Source organism: Abramis brama, assembly GCF_963993115.1.
Source record: "Abramis brama genome assembly, chromosome: 24".
Lineage (NCBI taxonomy): Eukaryota > Metazoa > Chordata > Actinopteri > Cypriniformes > Leuciscidae > Abramis > Abramis brama.
Genome location: NC_139986.1, coordinates 25,907,605 through 25,932,530, shown reverse-complemented (window position 1 = coordinate 25,932,530; position 24,926 = coordinate 25,907,605). Strand labels below are relative to the sequence as shown.

General features: G+C 38.6%; 1 protein-coding gene and 1 long non-coding RNA gene across 3 annotated transcripts; both read right to left on the bottom strand.

Moving 5' to 3' along the window:
* Positions 1-156: 156 nt before the first annotated feature.
* On the bottom strand, positions 157-24,926 carry rab11fip3 (RAB11 family interacting protein 3 (class II)). Of its 2 annotated transcripts, XM_084102218.1 has the most exons (14): positions 20,896-24,926; positions 17,622-17,715; positions 14,639-14,712; positions 11,585-11,754; positions 8,301-8,519; positions 6,676-6,810; positions 5,775-5,810; positions 5,368-5,455; positions 4,719-4,963; positions 3,891-3,972; positions 3,513-3,650; positions 3,276-3,431; positions 2,077-2,217; positions 157-1,991 (listed from the first exon to the last, which is right to left on the bottom strand). In XM_084102218.1, exons 1-14 carry the CDS (start codon positions 23,584-23,586, stop codon positions 1,878-1,880), a joined length of 4,383 nt encoding a protein of 1,460 aa, XP_083958344.1. In that variant the 5' UTR covers positions 23,587-24,926; the 3' UTR covers positions 157-1,877. The 2 variants fall into 2 exon arrangements, with proteins under 2 accessions (XP_083958344.1, XP_083958345.1); XM_084102219.1 differs by lacking the exon at positions 6,676-6,810.
* LOC311075098 lies at positions 2,767-3,255 on the bottom strand. The gene is made up of 2 exons (XR_014604419.1): positions 3,196-3,255; positions 2,767-3,134 (listed from the first exon to the last, which is right to left on the bottom strand). It is a non-coding gene; the product is annotated as an uncharacterized lncRNA (long non-coding RNA).

Sequence of the window (24,926 nt, the reverse complement as noted above, 5' to 3'; positions counted from 1 at the left end):
TATAAATATAAAAAATAATAATAATACATGAAGTATGTTCTAGAATATGTGCTTTGTTTAAGTTGTATATCCAGTCCATTCTATTCTTGTTTAATGTGCATGTATAGGCTCACACAAATGAAGCATTTAAAAATGACCAAAACATCCACAAAGAAATTATTTGCACTTAATTTATTGGTGACTAATTTTCTCACTTTTCTTTTAACCTTCATATACAATAATTTGAAAGACCCCGTACAGTAAAAGATACATCTTAGAGGGGCATCCTCAAAATAAAGCAAAACATTCAACAAAAGACAATACTGATATCTCTCATTTATACAGTAACCTCAACAATTAGAGTAAACATTTTTACAATTGTCTCCTTCATTACAAGGAGTCCTTCAGTCATATTTTTCTTTTGTATTAACAACTATTTATAATTATTATTAGTCTTTTAAAGTCTAAGTGGCAAGCAGAACTCCTAAACTGTGAATTTTTGTCTTTGGACATATCTTAAATCATATACAACAGCTGTTTAACATCAGACAGATCAAGAGCAGTGGATTCAGATCTTCCCTTATTATTGTCTCTGCAGAAACAGCAAAAAAGCACACGACGCGTGCGCGCGCACCCACAGTTCACAGAAGCAAGGTTCCCGCGCTTTAATGTCCAGTTACAGTAGCTCGAAAACAGCAGAAGAGGCAGAATCGTCCTCAAATGTTCTCCAGCATCGTCGTGTATGAAGAACTGATCGGACGAGTTTTAGCAACAAAAACGAAGAGAAAAGAAAAAACAGAATATAAACTGCAGCGTGCTTTTCCACAATCCAAAAAGAGGAAAGGAGGAGGATTAAGTCTCCATAAAGGTTTGAAGTGGAAATCAAACATGCTCGTCCCAGAGGAGAGGAAAGTCCGCTGGAACAGACGAAAAGAATCAATCAAGTGGAAGACAAAATGAAAAGGAATCTCATTTCCTGCTTGCCATAAAAATATGATTCCAAGAACGAAAGTTACAAACGTTCTAGATTGATATTTACATCCAAAATCATCAGAGAGAGAGAGTGTTTTAAGATGCAGAAATGAAGCACAAGTTTTTCCCGCGTTAAAGGTTTTCGTATCCGTCAACGGCTCGATTTCCCTTCAGTGCTTGAGTGTCCGCTTCTTTTTTCCCGCCAACACTGATAAAACAGCGTCACAATGTTTTTCTTTAAAACTATTTAAATAGCAAACAATACTTCCCTTAAAAAATAAAATAAATCAGAGTGCAATGAACATTTCCAGTGTGTTTTGAAAGAGTCTTTTCTACAAGTTTTTTGGGAAATAATCCAGGAAAGGAGACAGACGAATATCCTCAGCGAGGAATCACGCTGGACCAATTGCCTTACCCACAATGCAACACTGCAAACTCCCTTGGTGGGGATCGGTCTCGCTTGATCCTTTGCGTTCCGCATCATCATCGTAATAAATAAGAATTTGAAGGAAAAACAACATTAGATAACTAACATTCAGCAAAAACTCGTTCACGAGTTAAATTGTTCGCACACGCTCAACCCTCAGGTCAGCAAATGTCCCTCACATAGGCTAACGGTGTGACTGCTTTACCCAGAATTACACTGGTAACTTAAACTGGTTTCTTACACTGAAATTCAATTTATGAATCATAAACATACATATACAGAGAGAGGGAACGGGCGCCTCAATCCCAAAACTCTGGGAAGTCACAGGAACCAGAAGACAGGGCTAATCTCACACACACACGCACACACTCACACACACAGTGCTATGGATTATTAAATCATTTGATCAACATAGTGATTGTATTCTCCACTTCCTCTCCAGACTCATTCAATACGCCTGTGTCAGTTCATAAAACAGGAAAGGTCGTCGTCATGGCGATTATTTGACCTCCAGGATGGAAGGATTGGACTCCATGATGGCGACGATGATGCGGTCGATGTAGTCCTGCAGACGGAAGTTGATCTCCTCCTGTTTGTGTATGGCCTCCATCAGCTGCACACACACACACACACACATTAAATATCACACAGCATTCACATTTAAAGCAGAGATAAGCGTGATGGTGTGTGACACTGACCTCAGTGCGGGAGACGTTGTTGATCTCGGCGGCGAGCGACTCGGAGAGAGACTCGGTAAAAAGGCTCTTTGCTCCCTGGATGCTCAGATTAATGATCTGTCCGTTCAGCTCATCGTTCTGCTCCTTCAGACTGCGGTTATCCTGCACACACACACACACACACAGAACCAAACCCGTGTTTAAGACCAGTCTTGGTTCAGTCTTTTCCTTTTTTAGACTGTGTTGACTAATTTTAGTCCGTCTACCTGTTTGAGTCTTGAGTTTGTCTACCAGTTTGAGTCTGTCTTGGATCTAGTCTGTTGACTAATGTGAGTGTGTGTTTAAGTTTATCTGTTTGAGTCCGTCTTTACTAGTTTGAGTCTGTGTTTTCAGCCTGAGTCAAGTGTTAATCTGTTTGTTTTAGTCTGTGTTGACCCGTTTGAGTCTATGTTTGAGTTTATTTTGACCTATTAGAGTCCGTTGACCAGTTTGAGTTGAGTTCAGATCTTTACCTGTGTGTGTCTGTATTTCAGTCTGTTTTTACCCAAGTCTTTTGAGCCTGTTTACCTGTTTTTTAGTCTGTGTTGACCAGTTTGAGCCTGTATTTATGTCAGTTTTCACCTGTTAGTATCCACCAGTTTTCTTAACTAATTTGAGTCTGTCTTTATCTTTTTGAGCCTATTTTTTTTTTTTTTTATCTGTTTGAGTCTGTTGATCTGTTTGAGTCTTTTTAGTTTTAACCTGTTTAAGTGTGGTTTTTTTACTAGTTTAAGCCTGTTGTAGCCAGGTTGAATCTGTTTTTACAAGTTCAAACCTGTGTTTGAGTCTGTTTTTACTTGTTCGAGTCTGCTTTTAACCAGTTTGACTCTGTTTTACCAATTTGAATATTTTTCATAACCTGTTTAAGTCTGTATTTACCAGTTTGAGTTTTTACCCATTTGAATCTGTTTTTCATAACCTGTTTAAGTCTACATTTACCAGTTTGAGTTTTTACCCATTTGAATCTGTTTTTCATAACCTGTTTAAGTCTACATTTACCAGTTTGAGTGTTTTTACCCATTTGAATCTGTTTTCATAACCTGTTTAAGTCTACATTTACCAGTTTGAGTGTTTTTACCCATTTGAATCTGTTTTCATAACCTGTTTAAGTCTACATTTACCAGTTTGATTGTGTTTTTACCCGTTTGATTGTGTTTTTACCCGTTTGAGTGTGTTTTTACCTGTTTGAGTCTGCGTATCTCCTGCTCCAGTTCGTTCTCTCTCATGTGAGTGTTGTATTCCTGTAGGCCGGAGCTGGCTGATCTGCCTCTTCTCGCTTCAGTCTCCAACTTAAACAGCTGCAGGTGTTCCAGCTGCTTTCTCAAGTCCTCTATCAACTACACACGCAGAGAAGCCATTAACAGAGACGAACACACACACACGACTCCACCTATGAAGACAAACAGAAGACCTCTCACCCCCTGAGTGCACTCCTTCTCTTTCTGGTTCGTATGACGTTCATGGCTCATTTTGTCTGACATTTTCGTGCGAGATTCGATTTCTTCATTCAATCGATCTGTGACGTCTTCCACCTCATCCTGAAGTTTCCTCTTTTCCTGAAAAAATTACTCCATCTCAGAGATCTTTTGGACAATTCTTTGCAGGGTCGGCATCAAATTAATTTAAAATACTGAGTTAAAATGAAGTGAAAAACTAATTTTTACTGGTTTGATGGCCAATAACTATTCTTAATTCACTCGTCTTTGGCAGAAGTGATAAAAAGGACATCTCTGAATGTGATCTACAGATGTGTATTAGACTGTGTGTGTGTGTGTGTGTGTGTGTGTGTCAGGTACCTCCTCCAGTCTCTCGATGTTGGCTCTCAGACAGGGAACACATGACCTCAGCTCACTGTTCTCCTCATCCAACTGATGCAACCTGAACACACACAGGCACACAGACAAAAATGTACCGTGATATTTTCTTTTTGGGCAGAGTGCACAATGAAAACAATAATGGGTGTGAGGAAACAAAAGTCTCTGTTAACACAGCCGGATTGTATTAAACGCTGAGCCAAGTAATCTCAGAGCTCCTTTGGGCAATCAAATCAAATTTCTGCTGTTCTCCACTAGATGGCAGACAGATCTTACCCAAACACAGAAGAGCTGGACAAAATAACACAGACATCATTAACTGTCTGATGGCTTCATTATTTCTCTGCTGTTATGAGACACTGAAGTTACCTGAGCTAATGAGTTCCTCAGCCACAAAACACTGTTGTCGTGCAAATGAACGGCCAGAGCACATTAAAAGTTTTCTGTTTTCAGTTAAAACGGTGTCGTGTATGCTAATGAAACTAATGATCTTTGCAACGGAAATGAATCAATCAAAAACGAACTTTATTCTAGAGCTGCTGTAAAGCCAAAACAATCTCTGTTACTTTAATTTCCTATGATCACTGTAAAGCTGCTTTGAAACAATCTATATTGTTAAAAGCGCTATATAAATGAAGGGGGCTTGACTCAGGAGGAGCTCATAAAAAAATAAAATAAAATAAAAACTCTCAAATGGGCTCAAAGGATTGTCATCATTTGCTCACCCTCATATTCTTCCAAACCTGTTTTTTTCCTCCTTAAAATACCACTCTACATTAATCATAAATGATCCATTCTGTCCGCACTCACCTGGCCTGGAGGTTCTCGATCTCCAGGTCTCTCTCTCGCTGGAGTTTGTTCAGTGCATCTCTGTGTTTACGGGTGTATGTGAGTAAATTCTCCTCTGTGCGCAGCTCTTGCTCCTTCAGCTGTTCCTCCAGAGCGTTTGCACGGTGGACGAGAGTGAGATTCTCCTGCCGCAAGCGCGCGTGCTGCTCTTCACTCTCAGCTGAGTCCTTCTCCAGCTCACACACACGCTTCTCCAACAGCAACACCTGCGGGACAGACACTTGTTCCTCACGCAAATCACTTCTGCTGTTGTTCATGCATTTACAAAACTATCCGTTATTCTATTCCATCTATGGAATCATGTTAACTGCATATTTTTTCATGGTAATATTACCATTTATTAAAGTGCTTCTATTATGCTTTTTCGGATATTACCTTTCACGTAGTGTGTAATATAGCCGCTTGTGATTGTAAAAGGTGCAGATAAATGGAGTTATTGTCTCCCAAAAGGAAGAACCGATTTCTCATTTGATGACGAAACTAATGTACAGCACAAACTAAAGCCACAAAACCAGAAGTCCACATCAAATGCACCATTTGAACCAGGGTCAGAAATGTAACACAAATTGGATGCAAGTTTGATGCAAAATATTCATATTAGTTTCCGAACCTTGTCTGTGATGTCACGATCCGCAAGGTCCAAAATGTCTGGAGTCAGATCTCCCATGACATCCAGATTGATGGACTGCTGCAAGTGTCTGAAAAACACAAAACACTGTTTAAACATATGCAACATTTTTAACATGTTCCCTGCTAAATGTGCATGCAGCAAAAACTTTTTGCTGTTTTTTTTAGTTGGTGGACCAGCAAACTTAGACTTAGTCGACTAGCATGATGCTGATTGACCAATAATGTTTTGTTGGTTAATCTAGTTGGATGCTGGGAAAACCAGCAGACCAGCATCCAAAATGACTCATCAAAAAACATTGCCAAAGTTTTGAGTTTTCAAAATGATGAGTTTTCAATTTCATTGTGTCCTTAAATTGATGTTTGGTGCATTTAGAGGGAGGATCTCACCTTGCTGCTTTCTTACTGGACATCCTTTTGCTGGAACTGTAAAAGAGAGAACAAACAGGAAATGAGTCAGGAAGAGAACGGGAAAAAGGGAACAAACTCTCTTTCCATTCATGACCTGTGAACCACAGGTCAAAAACACCCAGTGAAGTGCTGAAGTTTGGGCCGTCAGCTCTTTCTGGTGGTTGAAGGCTGAATCAATGCTCTTCTTTCAATGGCCATGACCTCAAAGCACACGGAAATAAACACACTGTTTTATGGAGGTGTAACATGGATGCGTGAAAGGAGATTCTGTTCCTGTTGAGCAAGTCTGAAGACAGAGAAACTGCTTTGAACAGACTTACATCAACTGTTCCATCCTGGTGCCTGGGACAATCCAGGATTTTCCATGAACAAAACACCATTTATTAATATGTTAACATAAACTGGACTCATATTAAAGTTGGAGAAGTTATGTTTCCTAATTTAGGAAAAGGCTTATTTCCTTTGGTTTTGGAAAAACAGACCCATGCAAGACAACATTGAATATTTAATCAGACACGTCAAAAAGTCTCTAAGAAACTTTCTTACCTGTGAGTTCTTACAAAACGCTCTTTTACTTGCATTTGTATTATGTAGACTACTGTATATTATACTGTTAATATTTACCTCACTAACAGTTAGACTATTGTGCATGCATCAAATACACACACATAAACAACACACACCACAGCAGAGCATCTATGTTCACCACACACTTCACCTACAGATTGTACAAACACTGAGCTTTGACACCAAAACCAACAAGAGTAATGTGACACTGCATATTAATGAAGCACACACATGCAGAAAGTGAATGTGTGTGTGTGTAGTGGTCAAATTCAACACACGCAAGGGAGGCATGCACACGCTGTGAGCGCGTTACCTATTCATCTCTAGTAACTGCAGTCGCGTGGACAGATCCTCCAGACGACTGATCTGCTTATGACAGTGAGTGCAGAAAAACTCCAGCGACTCCGACTGAAGGAAACTCTGGAAACTAGCAGGAAAAGAGCTGGGGCTGAGGAGACCAAAGGAGAGGAGAAGAGGAGGAGATACAGCGAGAGAAATGAGGAGAAATGAGCAGAGGAGATGAGAAATAAAGAGAGTGGAGGAGAAATGAGTAGAATAGAGGAGAAATTAGGAGAAATGGGTAGAGTAGAGGACAAACGAGTAGATGAGAGAAGAGGAGAAATTAAGTGAGATGATGATATGAGCAGAGGAAAGGTGAAATTATGAGAAATAAACAGGAGGATAGGAGAAAAGAGGAGATGAAACAACAGGAGAAGTGTGTACAAAAGAGCAGAGGAGAAATGAAGCGAAAAAATATTGACAGGAGAAATTAGTAGGAGAGGATAAATGGGGGGGAATTAGGAGAGGAGAAAACACAAGTAGAGAAATGAGGAGAAATTATCAGAGGAAAAGAGAAATTAGGAGAGTGGAGAAGATACGAAGGCCCAGGATACGAGTAGAGGATACATGAGGAGAAATTAACAGACGAGAGGAGAAAGTAGAAGATATGAAGGGAGAAATGAGTAGAGGATCAATGAGGAGAAATGTAGGAGAAATTAGAAGAGAGGAGAAGACGTGTTGGGATAAATAAGTAGAAGAAAAATGTGGAGAATTTAGAAGAGAAGATATGATGGGAGAAATGAGTAGAGGAGAAATGAGCAGAGGATAGGAGAAAGGAGGAGAACGTAGAAGATACGATAAGAGAAACGAGTAGAGGATCAATGAGGAGAGGAGAAATGCAGAGAGAAGAGAAGATATGATTGGATAAACGAGTGGAGGATCAATGAGGAGAGGAGAAATGCAGAGAGGAGAGCGTGTGTGTGTTAAAACGAGGATGAGCAGAGGAAGGCAGAAAACGGGGAACATTCAGTTGAGCCGGTGAAGGGCAGGAGAGGCGAGTACTACAGTGCAGCAGGAGCGGTGTGTGTGTTTATCTCAACAGGTTTGAAAGTGTATCGTGTTTCCATGCTCTTTTCTCTAGTGTATGAGTGTGTGTGTGTGTTGGACCTCATACGCCTGACAACACCAGCACTGCAGTAAAACAATAACCACAGTAACTCGACCTTTACCCAGCGATAATAATATTTCACTACGGAAATAATGATACATACATCATAACGTCTCAAGAGACACACAAACCCCCATACGCGTTTTGTTTTGTCTATCACACACAATCTTTGTCGTCTGTGGTCAGGATGTCGCTCTACAAGGTCTCATTATGCACACGACTTTCGGCTTACACAATGTGCTGACTCACATTCTCTTTCCCAGTGTGGAAACTCAAAATAGAATGTATTTCTATTTGTGTCTGCAGTCAAGGTGCTCATTCAGTAAAGCCCAGATAAACATTTACAGTAACTATGTTTATTCTTGCCAAGTTTAGCTCAAGATACATCAGTCTTATAAATATATGGAGTGTATCAACAACACAATTCTTAAGAAATATGTGAAACTTCTGCTTTAAATAATCTAGTATGTTTGTTTGTTTGTATGGGTTACCTAGGTGACAGCAGCATTAGTGGGCGGGGCAGTGGGCTTTCTGAGTGTGGGAGGGGCTCTTCATCTCCCTCCCCATCTGGCCCCGCCCTTCCCTCTTCCTGATTGGCCAGCAGCAGGTCTGAAGAGTTGTTACTCTCACCGAAATCCTCAAAGTGCTCCTCCTCTCCTCCAATCACGGCCACCACGGTGTGACCATTCAAATCAGAGCCCAGTGTGAACCTATCACAGAAGCACATGGAAAATAATGTGTTATCAGTGCATATTTAATTAAACACTGTGAAAAACAACAGGCTAATATTTTCTTTTTAATAAGGATGTTTAATGTTTAAATCTGCCTGGACATGGAGGATTCACTTTTTGTGAATAAAACATTAATTTTAACATAAAAATAAACATACTACTGTTCAAAAGTTTGGGGTCGTTAAGAATTTTTAATTGTTTAAATGAAAGAAGTCTCATCTCAACAAGGCTGAATTTATTTGATCAGAAATACAGTAAAACTGTAATATTGTGAAATATTATTACAATTTATAAACAGTTTTTTATTTTAATATATTTTAAAATGTAATTTATTTCTCAGCTTTTAAGCTGATTTGCTGCTCAATTTGTTTGTGCTTTGGTGCTCATCACTATGATCTTAATGTTTTATTCAATTTTAATAACTTTCTTGAGTCTTAAGGAGAAATCATAAAACTTTACCACATCATATTTATAATGTCTTTAATATCTTTATTATTTAAACAGATTAACTGTTTGTTCAATGTCTGATCTTTTCTATTCTTACTATAAAAAAATATAGAACAACTTCTTCTTAGTGTTTTTGTGTGCGAGACAGAATTTGAACAGTTTGTCTTTAGGATGATAATCTGATAATTCACTTTAATCTCTTGGCAACCTTAAAAACGTCTGAGGAATTCCAGATTAAATGAAAGAACAGCGTAAAACATAAACAATTCACACAAAAACAGCACATCATCACTGGTGTCTTGATAGACAGCCCAGTGCATGTGTTTGATTGGTGAACTCAGTGACCGCACTGTTTAGGCTCAAAAAGATTAAAAAAAAAATTAAAAAAAATTAATACTTTGATTCAATAAGGAGGCATTAAATTGATTAAAAGAGACAGTAAAGACATTTATAATGTTACAAAATATTTCTATCTTGAATAAAATACTGTTCTTTTAAACTTTGTATTCATCAAAGAATCCTGAAAAAACAACATTTTCAACATTGATAATAATAATAAATGTTTCTTGAGCAGCAAATCATCATATTAGAATGATTTCTGAAGGATCATGTGACACTGAAGACTGGAGTAATGATGCTGAAAATTCAGCTTTGATCGCATTAATAAATTATATTTCAAAATGTATTAAAATTGAAAACAGTTAATTAAATTGTAATAATATTTTACAATATTTTTACTGTATTCTTGATTAAATAAATGCAGCCTTTCTGAATACAAGAACACACACAAAAAAATGATTTCTGAGTACAAACATTTGAACATTTTAAGAAATAAATGAAAGATAAATGAAGGTTATACGCACTCACACACAATAAAAAATAACTGTAACTGATTCAACTTTTTTCTACATTAGCTTTATATCCAACAATAAATCCCTCAAAGACTTACCCTCGCTTCACTGTAACATTGCGGTTGGTCACACAAAGCACGCGTGAAGATGGCGACCGCATCTTAAAGCGATTCGGTCTTTCTTTGGCGATTCTGAGCAACTGGGCACACAGCGTGTCAGAGCAAACTAAACTCCCACAATCGATATTAAACTCTATTTACATGTAGTTTCCCAGTTTCCCCTGTAGAGTTCAATCCACCGGACATTCCTGCCGGACGTTTGTGACCCGGTAGATCTGAATTAACAGCCAAAATCTCCTGTGCAAGCAAAACTACATATGCTTAAATCGTACGTCTGTGTGGCGGTGTGTGTGTGTGTGTCTAATCAGATTTAGAGCTCAGTAACGGTGACTCAGTGTGTGTGCTAGCATGCTTTACAAGAACAAGCATCTGTTTAATCGGTTTAATCTCCATATGCAAGAACTTACATCGCCCGGCTGACACTCAAACACATTAAACACAGAAGCACATCACTCAGGACTTATAAATTATTAATAATGCAACAAAACTGACTAAACAAAACATGGATAACCAAGGCTAATCTTATGGATCTGAATAAACCACAAATGCAAAGTTTTGACATCTGAACCAGGATGTCAGAGTTCCAGAGAAAGTTATAGTAAAATTAGATGACGCATTTTTCCACAACTCTGTACGTGAGTTTCGGAAGAGTCAGCGCTGGCGAGACGGCGTGACCCTGACACAACAGGAACGCTAAATCAAGAGAAACACACGAGGGCTGAGAGCCAGGATATTTTACAATGACAGAAGCAAGTAAGAGAGCGAGAGAGAAACAGACCCTAGAGAGTGAAAGATGGATAAGCTTTGGGCAGCAGGAAGGCAGAAAGAGCAAACTCCACACTTCCTCCGACTGGGAAACAGGAAAATAAAGACTGACACCGATAACACGGGAAACAGGAACACCTCGGTCAGCTGACCTGATGTTAACGGCTCTTGGGGGGAAAAAAAACTCTAGTCAGCAGATTCTTGCATAAACATAAATAAACAGGCCTTACTTGTGTGCGCAACAACACTGAGCACAATTGCATGGCACAAAACTTGCAATGCAATAAAATAAAATGCAAAATTAAGGAGGATCTTGGTCGTGATCTAGTTCCGTGTTATATCCAGACACCTTTACTTAACACTTGTGTGGCATTAAAGTTGTTTTCGTGATGCTTGCGTCATAAGACCACAAAAAGTGAAACACCAGACGGTGTTTTTGTAGAGAACACCGTGTCCTGAGTGGACACACTGTATCAGGAAGTTGTTTTATTTGTTAAGATTATTGCGGATACATTCAAGGCTACTAAAACATGAAGTTATGACATTATTACTTTTATAGTTTATATAGAAGCCATTAACATTGAGAGGAACAACACTGACTCTTTCAATTCTTGCTCATTTCCTGACCAGTGATTTGTGATTAAAATGGTTAAGACCATTAAAAGACTAAAATACACTCAATATTTTGCCATTTTTTGCCCAGGTGTGTGTATAATATATATTTATTTACACTTTATTTCAATTTACTTTTTAGTTTTACTTAACAATAACAACAACAACTGCATTTATGGGTAATTTTGAGTGATTTATGAACCCAGTCTCTTGGTGCATGTTATTTGACAGCTGTGTATGGGTGCGTTACCTGTTGCGGTCGTCTCCATCTGTGAGTGTGTTTTCAATGCCGCTGTCAGTCTCCACGTCCTCATGGAGTTCTGGATGGACCAGAGCCGTCGTGTCCTCGTCCGTGAAGGTTTCACACTCGCTGTATGCGCTCTCAGAGCCGAGATACGCACTGTCAGAGACCTCCGCCTGCTGCAAACAAACACACACTGATTACAAAACTTTTATTGCTATGAAGTTGGAGACATAATGGTGTTCTTGGTTATGAGGTTTCTCCACAAAAAAAAAAAACCCGATTAAATCACACTGACACACTATGAGTCTAAACCTATAAAATGAATGTGGATAGATTTGGGAGAAATGTTTGAGTTCATAATGAGATTTTAGACCTTTTAATGCAGACTTTGCATTGCATTTTTGTCCATTCTACCTGCTCATGCTATTTAGAAGCACCGACATGCAAACACACACGGGCTTGAAGGTTATGAATGTGTGTGATGAATGTTTAAGGAACAATATGATCCGACGCGTTCAGAAGTGGTTAAAAAAATGTGACCGCATTGCATTTGTTGTGTAAATGCCAATCCATCCCGATGTTTTCCAGATAACAGTGAAGGACCGCCTACTCACCTGTCAATCATCCACTGCACTAAAACAAAGGTTTTAAACTTTAAAAGACCCTCAAAAGACATACAAACCTTTGCTGTTATTTTTTGCTGAGTTTGCATGTTCCTTGAAGATGCATCTTGTCTAACGTGACTATTTACATAACTTCATGTGAGATTATAGAACTCTGCCTATAATACAGCCGTACAAATCATAATAATAACAGTAAATGGTAATTTTGGTACATTACAAAGATCTAGGAAAAAAAAAAAAGAAACGCAACAATAACAACCTGGAAAACTGTGAAACTTAATGTTCAACAGAGCGTATACTCTGTACCCTTGTTCTACTGTTTATTATTATTCTTTTTTTCCCTTTTTTATATGTAAAACATTTTTCTCTTGAAAAATCAATGTTACAAATAAAAATCAGACCTTGATCTACTGTTTATTTTTCCTTCAGTTTTATACTATGCAAAATTTTCTTGAAAAATCAATAATAATATAAAAGTTACAAATAAAAACAGAATGCAAACCCCATGTTCTACAGTTTATATTTTCCTTTTCCCCCTTTTTTATACTATACACAGCAGCCAAATAACTGGGTTAACATCCCAGATATTATGATGAACATTACAAATGATTAAATTCAAGAGTGAACCTCAAACCTTCAGTTAGTCAATCGGTTCTGACCAAAAGAACAAACTCCATCAGAAATCCACTTAAACCTGCATCTCAGAAACGTACCTGTTTGAGTCCGAGAGGAGCTCCTAGAACAGGAGAGGCCATTCCCAGAACCATTCTCCCTACTTGAGTACCACCACACGGGAAAAACAGGTTCACCAACTAACCGCAAGACTAACAAATGCTTCCTGTCTCTCCACACAGAAAGAGTCAACAGAGATATATATTACTCCTACTCCGCTTCTTTGGAAAATGAAGAACAAAGTCTGAAGGGCACCAGGACCAGAAATGGGTGGAGTCTGTGCCCGTAACCACGCCCCTTTTCACCCTCATGTGCCAACAGAACATCTCAACACACGTCTAAACAGCATGTGTGCATATATTGTGTGGATGTGACTCAAAACCTAGTGAGCTGCCGACTTAGTATTTTAGTGCATCTATGATGACCAAAACTGATGTCTAGTTAGACGGCTCACTAGGTTTAATGACACAGACTATTGCTGTTATTCATCTGTTCCCAACTTCCCATGTAGCAAAACATTAACGCTTCACACCCAACACACACAAACACTTATTCAGTGTTGCATGTGCTGACACAATCATATGTTCTGATGAATGAAAGGTGCGTGTGTTATAAAAAAAATCTATCACCAGCCTGTCCTGTATATTGTCAAGCATATGTGTGTGTAAGTGTGTTTGTTCCTCTGGATGAGGTGCTACACACACCACCTCGGCCAGTGTGTTTTGAAAGCAAACATGGAAACAGCACAGCCATTCATGACCAACAGGAAAACACACAGGTGTGTGTGTGTGTGTGTGTGTGTGTGTGTGTGTGTGTGTGTGTGTTTCATTAGAAGTGACGGGAAGACCGGAATGAGAAAAAGGAAAATCAAATCGCGAAAAACAACACTCCGAAGTAGCACATTTCTATATTTACAGAATAAATATGCTAAATATTCCTGTGAATAATGAGTTGCATATGCATTTTGGAAAAGAGTTTGTGTTTCTGTAAACACAATTTATGAATTTACTACCAAATTATAACTTTAAAGGCTAACTCCTCATTATAATTAAAGCTTATGATAGTCAGGTCCATAAACACTGAGGGGTACATGTTAGGATAAACATAATTTAATATAGTGAAACTAGTCGAGCTAGCCTAAAATATGTTTCCAGAGAATAAATATATAATGATAAATCAAAAACATAATTTACCATCACAAAAAACTAAAACAACATGATTACTAACAAAACAATAATAATAATTACTTTAAAACCTTAAATAGCCGTATTTAAAATAGAAAAACCTACATAAGAGACACAATTTCTATCACAAAAACACGTTTTTGAATGAACCTCATGAATCTCAACAAATCAAAATTTAGAGGAAAATACTAAAATGAACTAAAAACCTAGAATACACCCTAATTTTCATAAATGAGTTGCAAATATAGTAATGAACAACAGCATTTACCAAGAAATTTCACTAAAAGAACGGTTTCATGGACCGTAATGCAAAATAGTGTTTTTGCTACGTGTTGAAAAAACCAAAATCTGCTGAGCTAAACCAGCAGGTGGCGCTGTGGCGGAACAATGCACATGCTCTGCTTCTCATGTTCTCAGCAGCTCGTCTGTGGTCTTTCAATCTTTTGGGGAATGTGTGGAATGTGCTGGTCTGGATTCCACCATTCTGCAATAATGGGGTCCTAAAATTCTGATTTATTATATTTATCATGACAAGAGGGAAGGAGAAAACGGGCCAAATAACCACAACCAATGTGTATTACCTCGTCGTATTCCTCTGGAGGTCCATTGGCTTCCACTGCGCTGAGATGAGTCTTGTAGAGGTCTGGATCAGAACCTGATTAAGAAACAAAAAGAAAAGCATTTCCTATTTAAAACTTACGAGTTATGGCAGTGGACTGATGGACAAATGTTTGTTTAAAATGGATGTATAGAAAAAACAACTACTGGGTTGATCAACATCACCATGATTTGGAGAAACAGAGGTTTATGACACATTAACCCCCGGTTTCACAGACGAGGCTTAAGCTAGTCTCAGACTAAAATGCATGTTTAAGATGTTTTAACTGAACGCAATTTCCGCTGACAGATCTCAAAATATGCCACTCAGAGCCATTGTTTTGTCTCAAGATGCACATCACATCAGTAATGTTCTTTTCTAAGGCACGTTTATTAAAGCTACTTAAATGTCCTAATCCTGGCTTAATCTGAATCCTGTCTGTGAAACCGGGTCTATATTTTTCATTTGTAAACAGTCACCATGGATGGATTACACGGAGCATTTGGCCTGTCTGGAGTCCAGGAAACTTTATTTATGTAAAGTCTTTTTCAGATAGCTGGAATATTCATGAATGAGAAGAGGCTGGATAGAAAAAAGCATATGTTTTGGTCTGGATTCAGACCCACATAAAAAATAAAAAAATATAAAAAAAAGACCTCTACTGTAAAACTGTTACATTTACATACAAAAGTACAAAATTTCCCTAATGTATTTCCCTTTTACCCAAATGTATGCTTCTTGCTATGAAGAAAGCTAACAACACGGTCCAGGGGTGCATTTCCCAAAAGTATCGTTAGCCAACTATAGCCGTAAGGTCCATCATTCCCAGAATAGATTAATGATTCTGTGTTTCCTGAAACCACAGACCCAATGAACATTCACAAACAGCATCACTCAAAAAGTTGTAAGTTGTGTGGTTGGAACTCCAGCTCTCTAGCTATAGAGTTAGAAGCATAGTTTCTTGTTGAAATGACATTTGGACCTAAATAAGCAAAACAAGCAAGCATAACCTTGAGTACTTTCTATATCTTTCATTCCAAATATATACAAATCCTGTTATACTTCTTTTAGTTAGTCAAGAGAATGAAAGGCCTGATTTTAAACAGCTCAAGTCATTAGTCATTAACTATACTGTTGAACCAATGTGATTTCAATTGATGGATGTGCGACAAAGTTACAATGTTTTCGGGAAACAGTCATGACTAGCTAGTGCATCGATGCATCGTACTGGTGGTTAAGCAGCGAGTTACGTCTTTGTACCCCAGATTAGTTCATTTGAGTTCAGTTGTAGATCCTCCTAATGGTGTGATTTTGCCGCCACTGATGCGTGTTTATTTAGTTGGTTGGCACACCACGGCAACTGTTTTTTTAACACATAAAAGCAAGAGTTCAGAAATGCACAGCCACGGAAATATCTCAACCATCATTTCTAGCAAGCATGTTATATAATTTCCACCTTAAAATGTTGTTTTCCATGACCTGGTAAATGCTATTGAGCACAAATTGACAAGCAGAGAGAGGTAGATGCTCCAGTAACTCATCCATTAGTGATGAGCGAAATCTGACTCGTGAAACACAGAGCGCCGTTAGAAACATGACCTCATCCTCATTACTGAAGTGATATCAGTAGAAAACCCAAGCAAAGTGCTTCAAACTATTCCACCATCATCATGATCAATCTAAAGCGAGATGGGGAGTGTATATAATAGTGAGAAGCCAACATAGACCACATTTTAAGGAAATAAGCATGTTTAAATATTTGATACAAATGCTTTTTATGTCTACTACCTAGATAGTACTTTAAGTCTAATGAACTCAGACTAACTATTCTGAAGGTTTAGAGCAGATTCAAATGTACAGCATCTGTGTCTAATCCAGGTGTCTTCAAGAAAACATCTGAGGATGATCAGACCAGGTTCTGTCAGATATGTTGGTGTGATTTCACTATGCCTTTCGTTTGAATGTTTAATCTAGCTATTAAAGGTGCATTGTGTAATATTTGGGAGGATCTGTTGACAGAAATGCAATATCATAAACATAACTATGTTTTCAGTGGTGTATAAAGACCTAACTTAATGAACCGTTATGTTTTTATTACCTTAGAATGAGCCATTTCTATCTACATGCACCGTGGGTCCCCTTACATTGAAATGAGCCATCATGTTTCTGTGTTTCGTCACTATGTTGTTCTTCGTGCAAAGAAGCTAGCTAAAGTCAGCGGATGAAACACTGACTCAATGATGAACAAGTAACAATAATATTCGCAATAACATATCGTTTTATTGAATAATTAGGTAAACCTAATTTCTTAATTTATCTTTGTAAAGAAACCTCATTGGTTAACTGGCTTCACTCTGCTGTCTCAGACGACGACATCACTTCCTGTCGGCCACCGTAACTTCTGATGGTTGCAATTCGCAACCTTAGCACTAGATGCCGTTAAAAATTACACACTGCACCTTTAATACTCTTAATATCAGTATTGTTAATGCTTCTGTGCGGATTTTGTTTATCAGCAATTGAGACTCTTTCTCCAAAGAAATTCAAAATTCCCAATTGAGCAGCGTGATTCACTGTGCAAAATAATGAGTCAGAGCATCTGTGAATTACTCACAGTGTTTTTCTACACAGTATTTCAGGAGATGTTTTCATCTGAAAAATCGTTTTCAAATAGTGTCAGATTATGATTTCTGACTCTGCTATTCTTTTGAGGACAGAACTGATGATGAATTTCCTGGAGATGATGAACTCCTTTTGGAGATGAAAAAATTAATAAAATGAATTAATGCTGCATAAAGGTTCAAAATATATTTTTCTTCTGTTCTGAAAATGACGAAAGTTGTATTTTAGAGTTTTGGTTAGACTATTATATAATTAATCTGTAATTAAGAACAACAGATGTTAATGGAAACTCCCAGCGTGATTTAAAACACGACTTGAGTGTGTGTGTGTGTGTGTGGCTGTACCTTCATTGCTGATAGCACTGATGCCTCTGTGGAAATCCTCAAAACTGATCACACCCAGACCGCTGGGATCCAAGAACCGTGTCAGATCCTTCACCTGAAACCACAAGCAAACTATTCATCTTACACAAACAAACTATCCATCTTACACAAACAGAGCAGAGATAGCGATGTTATCATGCAGTTATTGACAACAAAACACACTTAAATTGATTTACCCACAAGATAAAGAATGAAAAACGTAGGAGAAATTTGTAATCTTAAAAGTCTTTCTTTTTCTTTTTCATTAAAAAAAAAGAGGATTTTTGAGGATTTAATATGTAAAGATGTTAACTTCTCCAGCACAAATTAAAATAATCCAAAAGATGTCAAGTGAGAATAAGAGACAGTTTATGATATTCAATAAAAGTGACACGGGCTCATTTAGTATTTTTCTTATCCATCTAACCTTCTATTTAGGAACAAAACATTACTATGATATCTTTTTTGTAACTTACGGACAAACAAAACACAGACAAAAATCTGTCAATCCCTAACATATAGTGACAAAACACAGAACACACATTCCTCCCCCCCCTCTCTCTCTCACACACACACAAGCTACACTCCAGTGAACAGACACAATTGCACAGTCGGTAACCAGGCAACAGCAGAACTTACAGTTGTGAATTCTAAAATCAAAGTTCTCAGAGAACACAAGTGAAGAGAAACACCAAACACGCTCAAATACCTCCGACTGGGAAATCAAAACATGAAACTGGTGCCTACACATTTACCTCTGATTGTGTGTGTCATATTTCAGCCCTAATGTCATCAAATTACACAACTACTTATCAAATACACACACACACAAACAAACATTACTTTGAGTTTAAATTACCATGTAGGAAACTGTTGGACTAACTGAAGTGCTAAATGAGCTGCAAAAATCTGCATCATAGGATCATACACTCCTGGATGATATCAGCTCATTTCAAGTCAGGCAAATATTCCTTTAATTAACCAAGCGATTGCTTGAGGTAATGAGTAAGTGTAATGTGAGTCAGCTTTTTTAACCCCAGTACAGAAGCATCTCAACTCAAGGCCTGAAATATGGCGAATCACGAGTCAGTTGAATTACAGATTAATTATTCTACCTTTATTACATTTTAAAATGCACTGTATCAGCTTTCTCATAGATATGGACTGAGTCACACATGGACATTTTTGCACAGTAACCTGATGCCAATTACAGTTCCTTCCTGGCAAATACTATTTCCGGGTAAGAATTTGCATCTAACATCATGCAAACCCATAGCAACCGTACCATTAAAAGATAAAATGACATGGAAACAACATCATAGTGTATAACAAGCACAGACACAATCACTCTCCAGTGTGTACAGTACTTTTGATCAGTTTCGGTCTACCTGTCTCTCTCCAACTCTTCAGTCATAAATCATCTCAGTGAGCCAACCAGCTGAGCAAGCTCTTATAATGTACACTTGAATCACGAGAAGAAATATCTGAAGATTTGAGTCCAATCACTGTCACGCAGACAAAGGAATGACCCTTGAGGCTAGGACTTAATTTGGCGTGCAGTTTCCTTCCTGAAACCATAAAATACCTTTTAAAGAACACGCAAACTTGCTTACAGTTGCAATTATGTGATGCTTTTTCACATAACAGGGGAGTTAAATTTTAAACCTGTATCACACGGTCACAAGCTCATTACAAAATAAATCTGAGAAACTCAAAAATTACAATTTTGCACAAAGAAAGAGGTCATATGAAACTTTAAATATGTACAGTGCAAGGTGCATCTGAGGAAAGATGAAAAACAATGACGAAAGACAAATAAAAGCGTGCATTTGTACATGCACCCTCCCTGACGTTCATCTGGCCGTTTAACCTTTCAGCTGATCGGATCAGCAGTTTTAACAGTCACAAAAGATACAGACTTCCGGCATCAAATCCATCCTCTCTTAAACGCACAATGGCGCATGTCTGGGGGATCAGGAGTTAAAGGGAAACGCAAATCTATATTCTGATCTAAATGGCAAAAATAACCACAGAGGGATTTTAAAATTGGTAATCAGTGCTTGACGTTATATGTCTAAAAGTTTAAATATAAGGTACACCCTAATGAATATACAGCATCACTCATCTACTGACCTGCACAGACATGAAGCCCATCTATAAACATTAGTGTGCAACATCATTAACACTACTCAAACAGTAAAGATCACATCACAAACACAAACCAATTCATACATTCCAACTATTATTGATTTACCTTCAGTTTAGGTGTCAGTGAGGTGACATCCAAACTCAGTTAAACGGGTTTTAAAAGTAATTACCTAAAAGTAATATTCCTGTTTTAGTACAAAAAATGAAGCACAATCGACAGAACCTGTGAATTAATATCAATAATAATAACAAAAAACTGCCACTTTTTCTTTAAAATAAGAAAATATTGTGACACTTATAATGGAAGTGAATGGGGCCAATTAATAAATGTTGCAATATTCTGTTTCAATAGTATAGCCACACAAAAAAATACGAGTTTTAACATGATTTCAGTGTAAAAAAAACAAAACTTGCAAACTATTTTTATGCAAAGTTATACCCAGTTGTACAACTTTAAATAAAATGTCTGTAAAAACTATGATTTAAACTGTTTGAAAGCTCAGACAAGTTTTAAAAGAAATGAAAAAACTAAGCTTCACATTTCTGCTTTTAAAATTTCAATTGCAAATGCCTCTACGTAATCAAAATTTGCTCTTTTTTTAATTAAGAAATAACATAGGACAAATCAAAATATTGTCAATTGAGCTTAGCTGGTATTGAACATGTAATATTCCTTTAAACAGTTTTTGTTCAAGTTAAAGTATAGCAAAAACAAAGTCACGACGTAACTAAACGAAACGAAGGTAAGAGAAAAATACCTCAAAAGTTGCAAAACTTGGGTATGAAGTTTGAGTGATTATTACAAGGCACTGAAAAGTGTATTAACACTGTTAAAACTTATGCAAAGCAGCTGATAGTTAAAACAGGACAGACTCCATGAGAGATACAGGGCAAGAGTTGTATTCTGAGTCTTTGAGGGTTTGAATAATAAAAGAGCAGTTCTTGGGTGTCACCACGATCAAGTTTCACTTGGAGCTTTGGGACTCAAGGGAAGACACACACTGTCCTGTAATCATAAAGCATGTTTATAACATTCACCCCCACCTCCACCCACCATTTATCCACCCACAAACTCACACAAATAGACAAAGATACACCAAACACTGACCTGTTCAGCTCCATACGCTTTCGCGAACTCGATGAACTCCTCAATATGGACAAATCCATCTCCGTCCTGATCCAAAGCCTGGAAAACTGCTCGGAGAGCCGACTGCTCCTCGCTTCTATGGGCTGTTGTGGAAACTATAGGCACGTTTATCAAATCCACGGGGACCCTCTGGTCATGATGCGATTTGGTTGGCAGCGAGTCTGAGGCCTTGCACAAATCCAGAGTCATTTCTGCATGTTTGGAAATGTTGGAAGTTTCTGGAGTATTTTCCATCAAGGTCAGGTAGGCCTCCCCATCAAGGCTGGATCCGCAGGGAAAGACATTTCTATGCAAGGGAGGAGAACTGGGGGAGACTGAGCTCACTTGTTGCTCTTGTGCCAGGTCTATTGGTGATGGTGTCAGCTGATGGAAACCCTCCTGATGTGTAAACTGAGCTGCAAACCCCACCTCTCCCTCTTCTGTAGCTTCACACAATTGGCTTGGAGTTTCTGTGTTGTCGGTAAGATCCGGCCCCACAAGTCCACCCATCAGAGTCAGCTGATCACACACACAGGTAAAGGGAGTGGACTCTAAAGAATCAGGATTACTGGCACAATGAGGAATGACTTCATTCTGAGTTGACATTCTGCAATCCAGTTCCTCCCCTCCCTGTAAAGACATTCTTTGAAGTTTCTCTTTGACTTTGAGTGGTGTATTATTACTGTCACGGTGAGCTGACACATTTCCTTCAGGCGTCTCTATTACAATTGCACTTGATTTTGGAGTCAAAGAGTCATTCAGTTGGTCAACAAGTGTGAGGTTTTCCACGAGTACACTCTCTTTATGTTGAGCATGTTCCTGACAGGCTTCTATTGTTGCATTCAGTTCTTGATTGTTGTCAGATTTACTGCGATCTAGATTTAAACAATCATTTTGCAAGTTGTCCGACTTGTTTTTCAGATTGGTTGCCACTTGATTTTGATGCAAATCTGAGGTCTCCAAAACTTTGAGTGTGTCTGGATCCTCTGTGTTTTCTGTTGTATCGTCTCCATGCCTCTCCGTTGCCTCATGGTCATCATCTAGGTTGCCTAGGTTGCCTGTTTCTACACTTGCTATACTATCCTGAAATTCAAGTGTGAGTGCATCAGGTGAGTCTGCATCACATTGTTCCTGATCTGTTAGCTCAAAGGCATCCGTCACAGATGGACTTACAACGTCTAAAGATGGTAAAGCTTCACAAGAGACGCTGTCTGTTAAGATCTCAAACATGGCAACAGGAATAGGGTCTCCATGATGCGCCTCAGATAAGGCTTCAGCCTCAGGTGAGTGTGTGGGCTGGCTGTGATCCTCAGGTAAGATGTCATCTTCTGGTGAGAGCTCAAGTAAGGCATTATGCTCAGGTGTGTGGACCGGTAAGGCTAATGTGGACTCTTGTCTGTCTATATCAAGCAGGCTCTCAGTTGAAGGACCTTCTGCTTGTAAATCTATAAAAGCAATTGGTGTGAGTTCTGTTTTAGCTTCAGAAAAAACATTATCAGGTCTAGCGCTGGGCACAGCCTCCTCTCTTACCTCTTCGCCAACCGTGTCCAATTGTACACCAAATGAGCCTTCTGTGGATAAATCACGTAATGTTTCTTCACAAAGTTCAGGTGATATGCAAGACTCACCTAATGGACTCATACAGGCAGTCTCTGCTTCAGAGGATAGTTGTGTTGTTTCTATGTTAGCGCCGGTTGTCTCTTGGCTCTGAAGATAATCATCATGGGTGTCGTTGCTAGCTGAGGGTTTACTACTCTCCTGTTCAGAGTACAGACCTCCAGCCAGCAGCTCGGGTAACAACATCTGTCCCTCATCCATTTGAAGGGGTGCATATGGTGAGCCAGGTGGATCTGAACATGTCATCGAAGGGATTGGCTCATGGGAAATGGCTGAGGATGGGAGGTAGATGTCTTTAGACGTAGCCTGACAAATAATTGAAGGCTTGGGATTTGAGTTTGTATCCATACACGCCACCTCCACGGGAGAAACGGGCAACAAACCTTCAGATAACAGAGTGAAATGAGTCCCGTGTGGAAGGAAGCTCTGACCGTCTTCAAATGTCTCAAATGTTCTGTCCTCTAGGGAATTATGCTTGAACTCACAGTTTGTTAAATGCGTGTCCTCAAGATTGAGGTGAGTTTCTTGTAATAATGTTTTGTCAGTCTGAATGGTAGGGTTGTTAATAACCAGCTCACCTGTGTACACATCTAGAGGGTTTAAAGTGGCAGTAACCTTCTCCGGTTGCAGGAAATCAGGCACCTGTTCAGGATGATTGTAAAAGTTGTTTTGATTCTGCATGGGTAAGTTTGAGAACGTAGGACTAGTCGATCTAGAATTAAAACTGATGAGATCTCCATCCACAATTTCCAAACTTCCAGGAGAACCCTCTCCTTTGAGATCTTGGGAAGGAGGTGGCGGAGTCTTCCATTCGGGATAGACACATTCCAGATCATTTTCCCAGGAATACGTCTGCCCAGAATACTGAGAAGCCCAAAATAAGTCATCAAGGTTTATGGCGTTCTCCTGAAACATTTCATTAGTAGAATCACCAACAGAACTGTTATCTTTATCCATAAGGAGAAATCCAAGGGGATTCTGTTCGGATTCCCACTCGGCTTTCCCACTCACCTCCCACTCAGAACACCCCTGAGGGCTGGAGAGAACTTGCTCCATTGAAAAGAAGAGTTCTCTCCTCTGACAAATGGAAATATTCCAGAAATTCCTTTGTTATGATCCCACAAGGTAATGTTCGGAATTCAAAAGTAATTGATGGCCTCTTCCAGCATACGCACCAAAAGAAATATCCTTGTCGAGACCCATGCGTAAGCGTCCACCTCCCTGTAAATGATCAACTACTGTTTACTTTTGCGGACACAAGGATAATGTTTCACTGCGTAACACAGCTCCATGTGGTGCTGAGATATTTTTTTCCGATATGCAAACCTCTCCATGAATAAAAAGGTTGGCCTTGTTTCCCTGTTCTGCATTCAAACTCACATCTAATCCATTTAACATAAGACTTCTCAAAGCGTGTTGATCCACATCCCAATCAACACATAATAACAACAGGATTACTGCAGTATTTAAGATTACCGTCCATAAAAAACTCAGAAATTCATAATGAAAAATACAATCTTAGAATAGAGAATACATGAAACTACATAAAATAGAGAGTTATATCATTGCAAATATCACAATGCACATCCAAATTACACGAGTTGATTTTGTCAGCCTTCAACTTCCTAATGTTAAAAAACTGAGCCTGCCTCATAAGCAAATCATTTATAAGGTTACATTAATGGTTTGACACTTCCCTGGAATAACAACCAAGTATTAAAGTCTGGTTGTAATGAATAACACCCTGTAAACAATTAATCATGTTATGGGGCAGTGTGTTCAATCATTTCACTCAGATAAACAAGGTTGTCTTGCAATCTGAGAGAGTAAAGCTTAGCATATATGTAATTTTTAATGTTAATACAACACGCTGTACTTTAAACAGCTGTCATTGTGTTGTCAGACTTAAGAAAAATAAAATAAAACCCTTAAATCATAGAATGATCTAGCGCGGTTAGCATCAGCATCCTCCACAACTGATGTAAACCCAATGGCCGACTAGCTGGCCCAAACGACCCCCTCTCATTTTAATTTCCAGTTTGAATAAAATAAAAGCCTTGATATGTTTCTGGTCCACCGTCAGAGTTGATTTAATCCCTTAATTTGATTTGGTGCTGGGTGATTTATTCTTCAGTTTATCCTTAAACAGGCCAACATCCAGGTCGAGTCTTACGAGTCATCCACCTGCGCTTGTTATTAGCCTGTTAGCGGGGATAAAATCAGCTCGAGACCCCCGATAATCCCACAAATCCTTCGGCGGCGATTTATCCGTTAATCTGAAATCCGAGATTTAAAATGAGCTCGTGAGATCTTGTTTTTTTTTTTAGTCGAAGAATGATGTTTCAGTTATATCTGTCTCTCGCTCTCTCATCAGCAGCCATACACAACCTCTGCTG

Excerpts from the sequence above, each read along its gene's own strand:
- rab11fip3 (XM_084102218.1), bottom strand. The coding sequence starts at position 23,586 with ATGGAGCAAGTTCTCTCCAGCCCTCAGGGGTGTTCTGAGTGGGAGGTG. Across the intron at positions 11,755-14,638 it reads CTCCAGAGGAATACGACGAG|CAGGCGGAGGTCTCTGACAG; the intron begins GTAATACACATT and ends GTTTGTTTGCAG. Across the intron at positions 3,973-4,718 it reads ATCGAGAACCTCCAGGCCAG|GTTGCATCAGTTGGATGAGG; the intron begins GTGAGTGCGGAC and ends GTGTGTGTTCAG.